This window comes from Pogoniulus pusillus, chromosome 7 (genome assembly GCF_015220805.1).
Source record: "Pogoniulus pusillus isolate bPogPus1 chromosome 7, bPogPus1.pri, whole genome shotgun sequence".
Taxonomy (NCBI): domain Eukaryota; kingdom Metazoa; phylum Chordata; class Aves; order Piciformes; family Lybiidae; genus Pogoniulus; species Pogoniulus pusillus.
Genome location: NC_087270.1, coordinates 35,785,214 through 35,803,679, shown reverse-complemented (window position 1 = coordinate 35,803,679; position 18,466 = coordinate 35,785,214). Strand labels below are relative to the sequence as shown.

The following is an 18,466-nucleotide window of genomic DNA, read 5'->3' as shown; positions in this document are numbered from 1 at the left end:
CCAGCTTTTTTATAGGCCCCCTTCAGATACTGGAAGGCCACAAGAAGGTCACCTGGGAGCCTCCTCCTCTGCAGACTGAACAGCCCCAACTCTTTCAATCTGTCCTCATAGCAGAGCTGCTGCAGCACTCTGAGCATCCTCGTGGCCCTTCTCTGGACACACTCCAGCATCTCCACATCCCTCTTGGAATGGGGGCTCCAGAACTGGATCTAGTACTCCAGATGGGGTCTCACCAGAACAGAGTAAAGGAAGGAGATAATCTATACAATATAGAAACCCCCCAAATATCAGTGTTTGCTACCTGCCAGACAAAGCTGGGTTGCTCTTCTTTGCTCTTATTATTGCCAGGGCCTTTCCCAGTGTGTTAGATAAGCATTTGTGTTGGAATGCCTGGCATGAGAGCAGCACTCCTAGTCTCTTAGGCAACGTGACCTTTAAGAGATTGAGTTTGCAGGCATGGCATTTGCTAAGATGAATGTAGTAATTCTTATGGCTTTATCATTGCTCTTTTCTATTTAAAGAATACCTCATTCACTGTGGCTGTTAAAAAAATGTTAGAAAAGCCAGTGAAATTCACCAGATACTGAGAACTGCTCTCTGCATCTTTGAATGTTTGACCTGAGTTACGATGATATTAGCAAATAATTCCATAAACAGTTGCAAGAATATCATCAAGACATCAACCAGCTCCTGGCAAAGCTGGCAGCTCATGGCTTGGACAGATTCACTCTGATAAGGGTCAAAAACTGGCTGGAGGGCCAGGCCCAGAGAGTGGTGGTGAATGGTGCCACATCCAGTTGGCAGCTGTCACTAGTGGTGTTCCTCAGGTATCAGTGCTGGGCCCAGTCCTGTTCAACATCTTTATTGATGATCTGGATGAGGGATTGAGTCCAGCATCAGTAAGTTTGCAGATGATACCAAGCTAGGAGCAGGTGTTGATCTGTTGGAAGGTAGGAGAGCCCTGCAGAGGGACCTGGCCAGGCTGGATGGGTGGGCAGAGGCCAATGGGATGAGATTTAACAAGGCCACTTGGACGGTTCTACACTTTGGCCACAACAACCCCAAGCAGCACTACAGGCTGAGGACAGAGTGGCTGAGAGCAGCCAGGCAGAGAGGGACCTGGGGGTGCTGGTAGACAGGAGCTGAAGATGAGCCAGCAGTGTGCCCAGGTGGCCAAAAGAGCCAATGGCATCCTGGCCTGGATCAGGAACAGTGTGGCCAGCAGGACAAGGGAGGTTATTCTGCCCCTGTACTCAACACTGGTCAGGCCACACCTTGAGTGCTGTGTCCAGTTGTGAGCTCCTCAATTCAAGAGAGATGTTGAAGTGCTGGAACATGGCCAGAGAAGGGCAACAAAGCTGGTGAGGGGCCTGGAGCACAAATCCTATGAGGAGAGGCTGAGGGAGCTGGGGGTGTTTAGCCTGAAGAAGAGGAGGCTCAGGGCTGACCTCATTGCTGTCTACAACTCCCTGAAGGGAGGCTGTAGCCAGGTGGGGTTGGTCTCTTCTGCCAGGCAAGCAGCAACAGAAGAAGGGGACAGAGTCTCAAGTTGTGTTGGGGGAGGTCTAGGCTGGATGTTAGGAGGAAGTTGTTGGTAGAGAGAGTGATTGGCATTGGAATGGGCTGCCCAGGGAGGTGGTGGAGTTGCTGTCCCTGCAGGTGTTGAAGCAAAGCCTGGCTGAGGCACTTAGTGTCATGGTCTAGTTGAATGGCCAGGGCTGGATGCTAGGTTGGAGTGGATGATCTTGGAAGCCTCTTCCAACCTGGTTGACTCTATGACTCTATGATTCTAAGAGAAACTTCACTATGCATTTTCAGAAGGGAAGAAAAATAGCTCTTGGTTTGCCCTTGACCTCAGAAGACATGACTTTGCTTTTCACTAAAAATATAGGAAGTCCTTTAACAAAGATAATTGTGAATATTAAACAAAAATAATCTCATCAACTTAAAATACTCTGAATGGGTGTGTTTTGGGTTTTTTTTCCCCTAGGTTTTTGCCAGGCTGGTAAAGATTTGAGGCTGATTTCAATCTCCAATGAACATATTGAGCTACCATCAGGTTTTTTACTTGTTGGTGCAAAATCACCAAATTTACCAGATCACCTTTTAGTGTGTGCTGTGGATAAGAGATTCCTGCCAGATGACAATGGGCGTAATGCCCTGTTGGGTAAGTACCTGTGATTGCAGAACTTGATTCTTCTGTGGGCTACAATTAATAGCTCTGCAGATGTTATTTCCATTCCACCTCTACAGTAATGCTCACTGGTGATGCACAACACGACAGCAGCTCAGAGCTGGCTGTGTTTGCTTTGGAAAGATACAGAACAAACCAGTTAATTGGAAATGCTTTGTCACCTTCTATCCAGTCCGAGGCTATGGTTGTTGTCCAGGTAGTTTATGTCCTGGCTGCTGGATCTGCACATCTGGTGACTGGGCTAGTTGAACTGCTTCCTTTAAGCTTTCCAAACACTGACATGGACAGACTATAGGCCTGTCAAGTGGAAATTTCAGGCTACTATATACACGTGAGCAGTTTGATAGTTTGGACTACAAACATGTATGACTTGTTTGATTTATCTCATTGAGAAAGGGATTATATCTTCCACGCTCTCTCAACAATAGCATGTGTGCTAGATCCTAAACTAAAGCTTTTTGCTATTATGACAATATAATGAAATATGAATGATAGCAATAGAATGAAATATGAATGATGGTAAGTTGCAGCTTTTCCTCTATGTGTCATCAGGTAAATCCATGTGTTTGAATAATGCTGTCTGTAGGGTACTTCAATATCTTGCTTTTTATCTAGTTAAAATTCTGACCTCTGACATAGAACTAGGTCCTTCTGTCTGTTTTTTTTTTTTTAAATAGTCTTTCTGGTGGCTGTTAGCCTCATCCACATGAACGTAGGGAAATAGGGGAAATCTGCAGTTATGTGAATTAATGAAGTGAAGATTCATGTTATTAAAATGAAATAGGTTTTATACTGGGAAAAATGGTATCTAGTTGGAGGGAGAACCCTTTCCAGTCAGCCACTCTCAGGCTATTATGTAGTGTTTTCTTATTTAACAAAATAATGCTGCCTCGTTTATGTGTGTACCAATTTGAGCTTTAAATAGCAAGAGGGAAGGATTTGTCATGTCTTTTAACAGTTTTCTTTCACGAAGATGGAGGGATATGATTTGAAATCAATTGTCCCCTCAGCTTTGGGGATGACAGAGCACTGTGAAGGTGCCTAATGAAATTCTCTGTACAGTAATTTCTTTCCTTGCCGTCTCACAGGGTTGGATTGGTCACAGTATATTTGACCAGTGATTGTAAAGGAATTAAAAGGGTTGCAAATCAGCCATGTGTTGTCATTTTAAAGATAAAGACAGGAATTTGTACCACTCAAGTCATTCAGTGCTAGTGCTATTAACAGCTTAAGCTCCTTAGGCTGTTGTTAGCAGAGAGGAAGTAGTATATTTGTTAATTGCATGTTAAAGAAGAACAGAAAAAGGCAACAGGAACATAACCTTCAGGGTTTTATGCTGCTCACATCCTCAGCTTGCTTATGTGATACGTTTTGGTTTCCTGAAAGCATTACTCTTATACAATTAACCAATGAATCACCTTCTTTTGCCAAAAAAAAAAAAAAGTTACTTATTCTGTAGGATGACTTTTATGTATTCCATGACTAACTTAAACATGAAAGAGCTTAAATACTTCGAGATCCAAAGGATTCATCAGGTAGCTGGGAATAAATTCATATTCCTGGTTCCCAACCTAACAAAAAACCATGAGATATCTTAATTGACATGAGGCTAGCATACTATTCATACAATAGATGATGCTGTAGACAGAAATGATTGACTCTGGTGTTCTCACACTGATGCAAGTCAAACCAGGGAAAGTAAAATTAAAAGCAGACATGAGGAGTCTCATGGTTTCAGAGACAGGCATATAAAAGACAGAACCATTCTTGCTTTACTTACTCTGTTAGTATAACACAGTAGCCTCGTGTAATAGATTTGATTTGAAAAGATTTCATAGGAGAAGGGAAGATCTTTTAGTTATCCTGATTTAAAAACAGGACAAAAATCTCAATTTTGGTATTCTGAGTTTAGGCAGTTCTCCTCCAAACACGTTGGCCTTTTGCAGTGGTGTGGAAAGTGGTCCCTTCAAGCCTTTATGAGTTTAGAGGGAAACCAAACTGGATTCATTTTGATTCGAAGTGAGCTGTCATCCTGAGTCAGACTATATGTCCCACACTTCTGGTAAGGCTGATTGGTACTACAGACACATCAGTTGTAAACCTTCCATCCCACTGCTTTTAATTTGTTTAAATGTATTGAATTTTTGCAGGGCAGCTGTTACCCAGTAGGGTAGATTTTTTTTTCCCCCAAACCCTCAATTTATTTGAAGGGAAAGGATACTAATGAATTGCCCAATAGTTTCATGTTTGCTCATAGTCTGCCTGCTTATGTCTGTGAAGATGCCTGTGGAGCATACAAAAATTCCAGAGGAAAACAGCAAATGTCTTGGTAATTTCCAGGATATCTTTTTACTTATGGTCTTGTTCCCTTTCAGGGCTGTTTATATGCCTCTGGGGCACATGGCAATTTATTGATTATGCTAATAAGTTGTTCCACTATCAAGGCATATGTGATTGTGATTTGAAAGTAATTTCTATTGGAGGTTGTTCTATTTCTTCTTTTGATTTGAAAGTAATTTCTATAGGAGGTTGTTTTATTTCTTTGATTTGAAAGTAATTTCCATTGGAGGTTGTTTCATTTCTATCTTTGATTTGAAAGTAATTTCTATTGGAGGTTGTTTTGTTTGTTTGATTAGAAAGTAATTTATATTGGAGGTTGTTTTATTTCTTTCTTTGATTTGAAAGTAATTTCTATAGGAGGTTGTTTTATTTCTTTGATTAGAAAGTAATTTCTATTGGAGGTTATTTTGTTTCTTTCTTTGATTTGAAAGTAATTTCCATTGGAAGTTGTTTTATTTCTATCTTTGATTTGAAAGTAATTTCTATTGGAGGTTGTTTTGTTTCTTTGTTTGATTAGAAAGTAATTTCTATTGGAGGTTGTTTTGTTTCTTTCTTTGATTTGAAAGTAATTTCCATTGGAAGTTGTTTTGTTTCTTTTATTTGAAAGCAATTGCTATTGGAGGTTATTATGTTTCTTTCTTTGATTTGAAAGTAATTTCCATTGGAGGTTGTTTTATTTCTATCTTTGATTTGAAAGTAATTTCCATTGGAGGTTGTTTTATTTCTGTCTTTGATTTGAAAGTAATTTGTATTGGAGGTTGTTTTATTTCTTTCTTTGATCAGAAAGTAATTTCTATTGGAGGTTGTTTTATTTCTATCTTTGATTAGAAAGTAATATCTATTGGAGGTTGTTTTATTTCTTTTATTTGAAAGCAATTTCTATTGGAGGTTATTTTGTTTCTTTGTTTGATTTGAAAGTAGTTTCTATTGGAGGTTGTTTTATTTCTATCTTTGATTAGAAAGTAATTTCTATTGGAGGTTGTTTTATTTCTTTGTTTGATTGAAAGTAATTTCTATTGGAGGTTGTTTTGTTTCTTTCTTTCTTTGAAAGTAATTTCTATAGGAGGTTGTTTTATTTCTTTTATTTGAAGGCAATTTCTGTTGGAGGTTATTTTGTTTCTTTCTTTGGTTTGAAAGTAATTTCCATTGGAGGTTTTTTTATTTCTATCTTTGATTTGAAAGTAATTTCTATTGGAGGTTGTTTTATTTCTTTCTTTGATTAGAAAGTAATTTCTATTGGAGATTGGTTTGTGTGTTTGTTTTATTTGAAAGTAATTTCTATTGGACGTTGTTTTATTTCTTTGTTTCTTTTTTAATGTTTTGTTTTTTTTTTCACAATGGATGCATTATTCCATAGGTGGTGGTGGGGGAAATTCCTATTTTCTAGAAAAGACTACATTTTTGGCAAGCAAAAAGTTCTCTGTTTCTGACCATGTGCCACATATGATTCTGTTAACCAAGACAGATCACAGGTTTAAATGTGCTAACCCCATGTTTAACTCTATAAACCAGATTCAGCTTTCTGTTTCTGACCATGTGCCACATATGATTCTGTTAACCAAGACAGATCACAGGTTTAAATGTGCTAACTCCATGTTTAACTCTATAAACCAGATTCATCTTTCTGCCTTTAGGAAGATGTTTCTTGGGTTTTCATCTTTCTGCCTTTAGGAAGATGTTTCTTGGGTTTCATGTGGCCTAAAGGATGCTTAGATGGAGGAAGCACTTCTGTGATAGTGTGGTATTTATTGTTTCCTGATAAAAGCAGCTAACATGTACCACTCCCAAAGGCTTTTCCTCCTTTCCTCCCTTCCTCCCCCCCCCCTCCAGTTCTCACTCTTAAGGAGAGCCTCTCTTGATAAACAAAGCAGCTATTCACCCATCATTTTCCTTCCCGAAAGACCAAACAGCTGCCTGCTTTCCTAGCAGGGAATAAGAAATCCTTTATTTTTTTTTTCCCCAGTAGTTCCCTGAGGTCAGAATGACAGAGCAAAAGATTAGTTTGCTTGCATTCGAAGCTATCTGTAAGGTGAAAAACATTAAAGCATAAAATTCTGTGGCTGCTTCTATTAAAATGTGCAGTGTTCTGTTGGGCTTTTGTAACTGCAGTGATTCCTGTGCAATGGAGCTCCCCAGCTTGACCATATTGATTTCACTTAGTTAGATTTAGAACTCCAGTCTTCAAATGGAGTGGTTCTGAGCATGTGGGGGAAATGTCAGTGTTTATGTGTTTTTTCCTTTGAGCAGAACTGAAAAGAAGAAAGATTTTTGCTGAAAAGCTGGAAATAAAATCAATCTTTGTTTAAGCAAGCTGCAAATTTTCCATGGAGCTATTAACACTAATTAAAACCTTGCTATTAATTTAAAAAAGAAATGGGAAGAAAACTGTCTGCTGGTTTATGAAAGACTAGATTGTGAAATGCTAGGTTATGAAATATTAGATGGGTATCCTTCCATCCTAAGTCCTCTCTTTATCTCTAGCACAAGCTCACTGTTGATCCAAAGGAACCATTTTCATTTACCCAGTGAGGAGGTAGATTGGGTTTCATACCCTTTTAGTCCAAGGTTCTTCTTCTGAGCACAAGGTCTCTACTGTGGAAGAGCTTTTTAAATTATAGGCAATTGATCATGGTGCTGTGAGCAAACTCAAGCGAATGTATACAATAAAATACCAGATACAATCAAAGACCTTCTGATTAAACAATCTTCAGAGGGCAACAGCTTAAAGGCACTACTGAACTGAACTGGTGACCTAAAGGTGAAAGGCTTTTAGCCCCTCAACTCCAGGCATTGATTTCTAATTCTCTTGTGAAATCAATCCCATGACATAGATATATTGAGTCACCTTATGGCTGCCCCGACTCCCCTGACCTTTGTCCTTTCTATAATGTAGGGAAGAATATTTAATGCAGCTTGTTTATGAAACAAGCTGGCCCCTCTGTTAGCTGCTGCCTTGGGCCATGGTGCATGAAGAGGGCATTCAGAGAAATGAGGATGAGGAAATGTTTGGGTTTTCCCGTGTTCCTCAATCTGCTATGTAAAGCAGTATGAGGAAGGCTGGCAAAGCTCAGCAAAGAGTAATGGCTGAGGAGCATTTTATTGCACAGGAATTATAAAATCATGGGCTGTGCTATCTGAGATGTCAGCTGCATTAACGAAGCAGTGACTGCCATCACAGAAAGCGCTGCTCAGAATGAATGGGATGAAAAATGATCTTGGCAGGAGCTTGCTTAAAAGGACTCTTAGCGAGACTCTGAGGAGCTGGGGAGGCTTGAGGTGAAAGATGATAGCTTTTCACTTTAAAGGAAAATAAATAATCATCATCATAAAAAAGGACTTCTAAAATGTTCTCCAAGGACTTTTCAAAACAAATGGACAATTGAGACCTGTGTAATCCTCACAAGGCCTCAGTTTTGTGGTATATGTGGTGTAAACTAATTTTCCAGTTGACCTCACAGAGTTAAAAATAAGTGATTAGAGAGAAAAAAAAAAGATTACTCCAGGTAGAAGTTGTTGCTAAGTCTGGTTTAGGCAGATGGTGGTTTAGAGAAGTTGCCAGTAATAACTGTATCGAACAAAATTTCTGCCTATGGCTTTGGCAAGTTGCTGGATACTTCCAGAAAAAAAAATTAGAAAGCCTGAAAAATTATACAGATATTTTACTTCTGGAAATGGTTGCTTCATGCTTGTGATTTGAACAACATGCAAGAGCTTGCGAGTGGCAACAAGGAGAAAAGTTTTCCTGCACCAGCAGGAACAACTTCCATCATTTCTTAATCTTCCTAAAAAAGCATGCAAATTCTACAGCTTTTTGCCACATCCATTCTAATTTTGTTTCCTTTTGTTGTCACTTTTATGGCAGCTACTGAAGGCTCTGTGATGTTAGACAGATGCTTTTGTGCTGACTGATATAATGCAGAGGATTCTGCAGAGTCATGGCTTGTCCTGATTTTATGAGTCATAATGACCTTTATCATCCTACCGACCAGGATCAGAGATAATAGGCAGCTTTCAACAGTTGTTAGCCACTTGTTCCCATGGCTACTAGACCTATTTCCATGGGAAATTAAGTTTTTAATACATTCTTCCAAGCCATATGAAAACTAATTATAGTGCTTGAGCTGTAAGCCAAGCAACAGGTGTTTACAGAGCATTATAGAACTTTCATGTATAGAAATATATATATATATAAAATTATAGAAATTATACACCACTGCCTCTGTATTAAAGAGGGAAAATAATGAATTGGGAAAAAGTAATTTCAAATGTGGGACTGAAACAATCATTTTTATGAGTGACTCTTCATTTTATCTACTGTATTTTCAATCCTCTACTCCAGTTATTTATCTTCAGAGTAACTGACTGTATGCTCTGTGAAATGTGCTTCCTTTGTTTTCACCATCTTCCAACTCAGAGAATCATAGAATCATAGAATCAACCAGGTTGGAAGAGACCTCCAAGATCATCCAGTCCAACCTAGCACCCAGCCCTATCCAATCAACTAGACCATGGCACTAAGTGCCTCTGCCAGTCTTTTCTTGAAGACCCCCAGGGACGATGCCTCCACCACCTCCCTGGGCAGCCCATTCCAATGGGAAATCACTCTCTCTGTGAAGAACTTCTTCCTAACATCCAGCCTATACCTACCCTGGCACAACTTGAGACTGTGTCCCCTTGTTCTATTGCTGGTTGCCTGGGAGAAGAGGCCACATACCCTTTCCATTTCAGTCCTTCTGTGTTCCAACTCAGACAACATACCCTTTCCATTTCAGCTCCTCTGACAGCACATAAGAATGTTCCTTAGCTGGGATTAAAATAAAACAAAACTTTATGCTTCAGGTCATGTGTAGGGACCACAGATAAAATGTGTCCAGGGAAGATTATCTTCTAATTGCACTCTACAAAGTGTAGTAGGTAGTTATCTTCAGGATGTTCCATTGGTCTAATGCAAGATGAAAATGTCTGAGGGAATACTTCAGAAAGCAGACAAAAAACGTTGTTTAGGAGTAAAAAAGGCAGACAGCTCTGCAAGGAGTACCCTTTATTTACAGTGGTCATAACATCACCATCATGAGCTTCTCTTTGAGGCTCAAACTGTGTACTTCAGAATGAGAGGAAATGGCACTACGCTGGAAACACCTCATCAAGGCAGAGTACAATAAGCTTCTCTGCTTATATAGTGCAAGGACTATGTCTGTCATGTCTATAAAGTTGCAGGCACTTTGTTTCCATAAACAGAAGCAGTCTAAAGTGCTGTGAAGTGCTAACACAGTCCAGCCATCACCTGAAGAAGCTGCTTTAAAATAATAGCCCAGGAAGGCTTTAGTATTTATTTTTCTATATAGAATAATCTGTAGTAGAAACTTGGTACTTAAATATACATACATCTAATTAAATGTAATGAACTGAGTATACTTAATTCCTTGAGCCTTAACTGCAATTTCAACAACAGCTGAAACAAGTGAGGCAGGTAATTTCTATGGTATTGAACAGGGCTGAGGTGAAGCATGTGTGATTCTGTACTCTTCAGTCAGAAATTCTTGGTGTAATGATTCACAGGTAGGTGATAATTAACAATTGTGATCTTTTTCTGGGGGGAGGAAATGAAAATGATGGCCTATTTTAATTATTCTTGAACGTGGGAGCCTGGGTTTGCAATTTGGTGGCCAAAGTGCAACACAGTGGACTTGATGTAATATATATATTTGTGAGGAACATGTTAATAAAAAGTTTGCTTTGTGGAAAATAAAACCCAAACAAATACAGCTTTTCTCCAGGAAGAAGTCAGATATGAATGTTATTAATAGTGACTCACCTATCTCATTGGATGATATGTATTGTTTATTTTATCAGGCTTCTCTGGCAATTGTGTTGGCTGTGGCAAGAAGGGGTTCTGCTACTTTACAGAATTCTCAAATCACATTAATCTTAAACTGACCACTCAGCCCAAGAAACAGAAACACTTAAAGTATTATCTGGTCAGGAATGCACAGGGAGCTCTGACCAAAGGATCTGTAATCTGCTGGAAAGGGGCAGGTAAGATAATGAAGCTGTCTTCCTCGAGCTCTGGTTTTCATCATCCAAGCTTAGCTATCACAGGGACTGGCGTCTGTGTAAAACCTAAGATCAGTTGAAAGACTCTTTACAGCTAAGTGATTGTTAGAGCAGCTGTAAAAAGCAATTGACTGACCTAATGCAAGGATGGTGAGTCTGAAGACGTTGGTTCCTCCCTTCCAAGTACTGTAACCTCTTAAGTAATTCACATGTGAAAGTATGGTATCAAATACGCAGGGAAAAAGCAAATGTTGCTGTTGTCAGGGGGTAAGAAGTTTTTTTTTTGTTAAGAGTTCAGAGGCCGTCAGTCTTCAGCCAGCACCTGCTCAAGCACCTTGTTCCAGCTGCCAGAAAGTTCAGGCCTCTCGGGAAGCACCTCAAATGAGCAACTCCCAGCATCAAACCCAAGTGCTCCATTTGGGGCTCAGCCAACAGGTACTGCTTCGAAGAAAAAATCCCACTGGGTTTCTACCTCCTCTTAACTTTCCTGTGCACGAGTATTTGTGTGTATTTGTGTGAATGGAAACACAAAGCCCACTACCACATAAAATAAACCAAGATAACTAGATTTAGAGATGAATTACAAATGAAGCAATTGTATTTCAAAGGGTTCTCACTGACTGCTTTTCCTCTCCCAGATTTTATGTGTTAAAGGTTGGCAAATGATGGAATAGGTGCCCTGTAGTTTACTCATAGCTAAAACAAACAAACAAGAAATTAAAAGCAATTGTCTTGAAATTTCTGAGAATAGGTATTACATTCCTTGAGCTATTGCTTGTCTGGTCACATGAAAAATCATAGAATCAACCAGGTTGGAAGAGAGTTCCAAGATCATCCACTCCAACCTAGCACCCAGCCCTGTCCGATCAACTAGACCATGGCACTAAGTGCCTCATCCAGGCTTTTCTTCAACACCTCCAGGGATGGCAACTCCACCACCTCCCTGGGCAGCCCATTCCAATGCCAATCACTCTCTCTGTGAAGAACTTCCTCCTAACATCCAGCCTAGACCTCCCCCAACACAACTTGAGACTGTGTCCCCTTCTTCTGTTGCTGCTTGCCTGGCAGAAGAGACCAACCCCCAGTCTTTTGTTGAACACCTCCAGAGATTCTATGGTTCAAGAATTGCAGTGGCATTTCAGCTTTTTCTTGTGATCTAGTCTGGTTTATCTTATGTTTTATGTTATGTAAGCATTGGACATCAGCATAAAAGCTTCAGAGACTTTTAAAAAGTCACTTTGCAGCCGTTTGAGCTGATTTTCTAGCTCAGACATAGGAGAGAGGTGAACATTCCAGGGATAGGCCATATAATGGCAACAATGGATAAGTTAATATAATTCATTGGAGCATCAAGAGCTTTATGTCTGGAAGCACAGCTTGTTCTTTTCCCTTGCTGCCTTCTGCTGCTTGAGCTATGTCTGCTGCTATCTTCCCCCACTGCTGCTTTGGCTGCTGCTGCTTTCACTGCTTTGCTGTTTCTTGACCACTTCCCCATCTTCCTTAAGGTTATTATGTTTTTTCTCTAATAGTTTATTTCTCTTTATACTGTTAAACTATAAAAAAATATAATTTTATCTTTCCCTGACTTTCCAAAAAATCTGTGTTGTGGTGAGTGTATTCAACCAGGGGAGGGATCCACCCTAACCCGGGACACACTTTAATATTAGACAGCAAACTAATGATCAATATCTGTCTTTTTTCTTTAATTTGAAGTTCTTCCTGAAACACTTTCTTTTCCACTAGGTTGACATAAACAAAAAGTGATGGATGATAGAGGCTTGAATGAACTTCTGAGCTTCTTCATAATGAAAACAGCTCTTTAATGTTGCAGACTCACATAGGACAACCGAATCACAGAATCACAGAATCATAGAATCAACCAGGTTGGAAGAAACCTCCAAGATCATCCAGTCCAACCTATCACCCAGCCCTAACCAATCAACTAGACCATGGCACTAAGTGCCTCATCCAGGCTTTTCTTGAAGACCCCCAGGGACGGTGCCTCCACCACCTCCCTGGGCAGCCCATTCCAATGCCAATCACTCTCTCTGTGAAGAACTTCTTCCTAACATCCAGCCTATACCTACCCTGGCACAACTTGAGACTGTGTCCCCTTGTTCTATTGCTGGTTGCCTGGGAGAAGAGGCCAACCCCCACCTGGCTACAATGTCCCTTCAGGTAGCTGTGGACAGTAATAAGATCACCCCTGAGCCTCCTCTTCTCCAGGCTAAACAGGCTCAGCTCCCTCAGCCTCTCCTCATAGGATTTGTGAAGGACATCAGTTAGTGGTTATATTCTCTTTGTGAGATAGAAATCTGTTAAGTAGTTGTGATCTGGAATACTGGTACCCTTGTAGGGGTATTAATCTCTTTATAATAGCAGGCTAACATTTTTTCCCCCTCTTTAGTCAAAGGTTGCATATATAAAAATGCCATTTTAATTAGAAGCATATTAGGCTTGAGGAAACCTCTCATTGTCCACAACCTGCCTAAAACTACCTGAAGGGAGGCTGTAGTCAGGTGAGGGTTGATCTCTTCTGCCAGGCAACCAGCAACAGAAGAAGGGGACACAGTCTCAAGTTGTGCCAGGGGAGGTCTAGGCTGGATGTTAGGAAGAAGTTGTTGGCAGAGAGAGTGATTGGCATTGGAATGGGCTGCCCAGGGAGGTGGTGGAGTCGACGTGGCTGGAGGTGTTCAAGCAAAGCCTGGCAGAGGCACTTAGTGCTATGATCTAGTTGATTGGCTAGGGCTGGGTGCTAGGTTGGACTGGATGATCCTGGAGGTCTTTTCCAACCTGGTTGATTCTATGATTCTATGATTTTAATGCAGCACATTGAAAAAGAAGCTTGGAAGAAGAATTTCAAACTGGAATGAAGACTTAGAATATTTTAAGTAAACTTTAGACAACCTCTATCACTCCCATAGCTGGTTCTTGTATAAACTTCATGTGAGAGCTAGGGTCTACCTGTAAAGAAGCTAGAGGATCTGACACGTATTTAATTGCAGAATCTGATCTTACCCAGTCATACAGCAGTCACCTGGCATGAAATCAGAAGTGGGCCAATTGTATCCAAAGCAGCATTCACTCAGAGCAGATCCTGATGGCTCTTTTAAAGCAAACGATTGTGTAATCAATTTATTGTATCAGCTGGGGATCTTGACCTGGGAATGTTTAATGTAAATATGTTGTTTATTTCTTGCCAGTTGCAGCCACAGATCACATCCCTTCAACGGCAGCTTTCAGCTCAGCAATTTATGAGGGCACAGAATCACCTAAACAACAGCTGGTGAAAAATAATCTCTCTGCTCTGACAAGACCATCGGTGTTAGGTATTTGTATGGATTTGGTGTTTAATAACCTTTAACTCTATACTCCATGATAAAAACAGAAGAAAGGAGCAAATGAGATAATGATTGTAATAGGAATAGATTCCCTATGCCCTTCCAAGTCCCTTCTGACTGTAACATTTTTTTCCTGTGTTAACTTTCAGAAAATAAGATTTTTATGCTTTCAGCCATAGCCTTGTTACATTTCAGATTATTAATGGCAATTTTTTTGATTATAGTTACAATTTATTCATGTAATAGAAGCACAGACTAGATTCTGAATCCAAATTCTTATAGAAGGAGTTAGTTTGCATCAAAACACCATCAGATTTTGTGAAGGGAATTAAAGATCTACAGGCAATCACTAGTAGGATAATCTCTGTGTTGCTGTTCACCTTGTGATGGAGCACTAGACTTTGACAACTGGCTCCAAATTAAAGAGGCTGTCTTCCCTTCACTATTATTATCATGATATGCACTACCTGTTTTTCATTACAGACTATATTCTATGTCACTGGCTGTTTTTTAAGCAAGAAAGTTAGTGGCCACTATGGCTAGAAACATGCTATGGCTCTGGTTTAGAATGAATCTTGCCAATTTGGCTTCACACTCAAATTCTTTTTCTTTGCCTAGTCGAGGTCTTAATTTCTTTCTTCCATGCAGCAATGTTCAGGGTTACTCCCCCAGGAGTGTTAACCCTATACAAGCAACATCTTGTTGCTGTGATCTGTGCTAGATTGTGTGATTCTGCTCTGGCAGTGGGGCTGGACTCGATGATCTCCTTGGGTCCCTTCCAACCTCTAATATCCTATGATCCTGTGAACATATTCTTGCCAGTTCACTTCAGATGGGTTTGCTAGTTTGCAGCAGGGTAGAATGTTTTGGTGAGAAGAACTAGGTCATAGGCTGTGAAAGGAAAACAATGGTGATGTCTACTTCCCTCAGAGTCTTGCTGAAGAAGAAAGGAAAACATTAGATAACACTCTTGCCATTTTTTTCTCACTCACTCTGTCTGGGCTGCTGACTGAGCTGTATCTCTCTAACACACCCTCCACTCACCTTTGCTTCTTAACCTCTTGGCTGAACCTCTATTCTTCTTTAGGACTGGGGTAAGGATGAGAGGGACAGGGGGAAGGTGCAGGGGTGGTTGAGAGCCCCTCCTGGGGACTCAGGTTTCTGGGAGGGGAGTTGTGTTTCTGCATTACCTTTTACCTTGTATATTTCTGTCTATAAGTGTATATACTGTAAATATCTGCTTGTATATTGTGCTAGCTGTAAATAAATAGCTTCATTCATATTCCCAGAGCCGGCTGAGACTAGTCTGGGTAATTTCAAAAGTGTGTGGGGGGGGACAGGGAACACCCAAACCATCACAATGGGTTACTCTCACACATCAACCTGCCTGCAGGAAAGAACACAGCGTTTTGGAGCTAAGTATTCTTTGTATGGCTCTAGCTGCCTTGTGACTTGTCACAGTACGCCTGGAAACCAAGCGAAGAACGAGGAGCCCAAATGGCAAACTGCTGCCCTCACCTGGTGGAAGATTGAAGGACAAAGGCATCTTTCACAACCCGCACCTAAACGTCTACAAGCGAACATCAGTCTTACTCTAGATCTAAAGGCTTCAGCTTTAGTTTTAATTTTAATACCTTTTTGAAAACTTAATATCCTCTTCTTTTTTTAAGGAATGTAAATATTCTTGCTCGGCCTTGAATTTTATGTCGGATTAGAATCACACAATCACAGAATTTCTTAGATTGGAAAAGACCTTCAAGATCATTGAGTCCAATCATTAGTTTCACACTGACAAGTCCTTGACTAAACCATATCCCTCAGCACAACATCTAATCACTGTGAATCACTGTGGTTGGAAAGGACCACCAGGATCAGCCAGTCCCACCTTCATCCCAGCATCCTTCATCAGTAGACCACAGCCTCAAGCGCCACATCCAATCTCCTCTTAAACACCTCCAGGGATGGAGACTCCACCACCTCTCTGGGCAGCCTGTTCCAGTGCCTGACCCTCATTAGCCATTCTAATATATCTCTATATCTAGACATATAATATAGATATTTTTTATACATATATGTTATCTATGTCTATATCATAGAATCATAGAATCAGCCAGGTTGGAAGAGACCTCCAAGATCATCCAGTCCAACTTATCCCCCACCCCTATCCAATCAACCAGACCATGGCACTAAGTGCCTCATCCAGTCTTTTCTTGAACTCCTCCAGTGACGGTTCCTCCCCCACCTCCCTGGGCAGCCCATTCCAATGCCAATCACTCTCTCTGTGAAGAACTTCCTCCTAACATCCAGCCTACACCTACCCCAGCACAACTTGAGATCTATATCTACCTAGATATAGATCTATAATATAGATATCTTTATATGTATATATCTATGTATATGCATTTATATCCCTATATCTATATATCTCACTCTCTATACATATATCATTATCTCTATCTCTGTATACAGATATACAGATCTCTCTATATAGCTATACCTATAGAATCATAGAATCATGGAATCAATCAGGTTGGAAGAGACCTCTAAGATCATCCAGTCCAACTCATCACTCAGCCCTGTCCAATCAACTAGACCATGGTACTAAGTGCCTGATCCAGTCTTTTTTTGAACGTAGATACAGCCCTGACAGTGTGAAGTAGCATGGTGACCTGTGCATAGTTAGGCCCAGAAATACTAATAGCTCAGTCCTGCAAGATGTTGAGCAATTCCTGGAAGACTGTTTGACTCTCAACTAGAAATACTTGATGTTAGTAGAAGTTCATTGTTCTAGGAGTTTGCAGGAGTGCACATGAAGATTCAAGAAATTAATGAAAGAGTAGCCAAGAAACTGTTCATCGGAAAGTTATGTTTTTACAGGAAAAAAAAGGTGTTGGAGTTACCTGTGCATAAGAGGAAAGTGTAGAAGTAATTTTTTAGCTGTTAATATGAAATGCCATAAACACAAAGCTGGAAACCAGCAAGAAGAGGCAAAAATCCTGCAAATGGGAAAAATCTGAAAAGCACACAGATGATTTTTTTTTAATATTACCCTGAAAACCTTGGGAATTTCATTTTGCAATTGAATTCATTAAAACAGTGTCATGTGTTCAGCACCAAAAAGAGTTAAATGCCCATGGTACTGACTCCAAACCACTAACATCTATTAGCATTCTCAGCACACGTCTCATTATTACCGCATTGTTGTTAGTATGGTTGTGATGGTTTGGGTGTTACCCCCCCCCCACTTTGGAAAATCACTTCAGACTAGACTTAGCCACTCTGGGATTTGAAAACTGAAGCTTTATATTTACAGCTTAGCACAATATACAAGCAGATATTTACAATATATACAGAAATATACAAGTTGAAAAGTAATACAGAACCACAACAGCCCTCCCAGAAACCAGAGTCCCCAGGAGGGGCTCTCAACCAACCTTTCACCTTCTCCCACCCCTCTACCTTACCCCAGACTTTGCCTTACGCTTAAGGTGAGTTTGGAGGGTCAGCCAGGGGAGTTAGGAAGCAGATGGATTAGACAGGCAGGTTTGAGAGAGAAGTGCAGCCCACCAAGCCCGGAGAGAGACTCTTATCTATATCCGTGTTCTTGTTCTTATACATCTCAGCAAGCCTATGAGTGCAGTAGCCATCACCATTGTTTCCTTTTCACAACCTATAATCTAACTCTTCTCACCAAAATATCCCAGCTAGGCTCAAACTAGCACAATGGTGTGAATATTGGTATACAGTAAGTGAAGCCTACCTAGATAATGGAAAGTTTTCTGCACTAGGAAGTTCCCAACAATTTATGGAGGACACAGCACAGTGAAATAAAAACCATTAAAAAATTATAGTATGTATGGAATTGACTCTGTGTACCTCAGAACCTAATGCACACATTTGATCTTTCAAAATATACAGGATTGTTGTGTGTGGAAATTGAATACGTTGTATTCTAACACTTCTCTGAAATATTCTGTTGTTCAGGCACTTTAACAAACTCAGGGCCTCCAAAAAAGCGCCATAAAGGTTGGTCACCAGAATCCCCATCATCTACTGAAACTTGGAACTTGCAGCTCAACCCACAGGCTCCAAACAGAAATAAAAATGGTAAGCTCTACCCAAGGTAATGATCATTTGTAGAATTATAAACTCATTTAGGTTGCAAAAGACCTTTAAGATCATCGAGTCCAACTGTTAACCACTCCCAAGTCCACCACGAAACCTTGTGTTCCTAGAATCATAGAATCAGTCAGGGTTGGAAGGGACCACAAGGATCATCTAGTTCCAACCCCCCTGACATGGGCAGGGACACCCTACCCTAGAGCAGGCTGCACACAGCCTCAGCCAGCCTGGCCTTAAACACCTCCAGGGCTGGGGACTCAACCACCTCCCTGGGCAACCCAGTCCAGCCTCTCACCACTCTCATGATCAAAAACTTCCTCCTCATGTCCACTCTGAACCTACCCATCTCCAGCTTTGTTCCATTCCTCCAAGTCCTGGCACTCCCTTAGAGCCTCAAAAGTCCCTCCCCAGCTTT

At 40.6% G+C, this 18,466-nt stretch overlaps 1 protein-coding gene across 1 annotated transcript in view; it reads left to right on the top strand.

Moving 5' to 3' along the window:
• GREB1 (growth regulating estrogen receptor binding 1) overlaps nucleotides 1-18,466 on the top strand; it is a 112,055-nt gene that overhangs the window by 47,434 nt on the left and 46,155 nt on the right. The window contains exons 4-8 of the mRNA XM_064146450.1: nucleotides 1,991-2,167; nucleotides 10,388-10,570; nucleotides 10,880-11,023; nucleotides 13,792-13,917; nucleotides 17,914-18,036. Coding sequence (XP_064002520.1) covers nucleotides 1,991-2,167; nucleotides 10,388-10,570; nucleotides 10,880-11,023; nucleotides 13,792-13,917; nucleotides 17,914-18,036 — 753 coding nt within the window. The remainder of the gene's footprint in view (nucleotides 1-1,990; nucleotides 2,168-10,387; nucleotides 10,571-10,879; nucleotides 11,024-13,791; nucleotides 13,918-17,913; nucleotides 18,037-18,466) is intronic.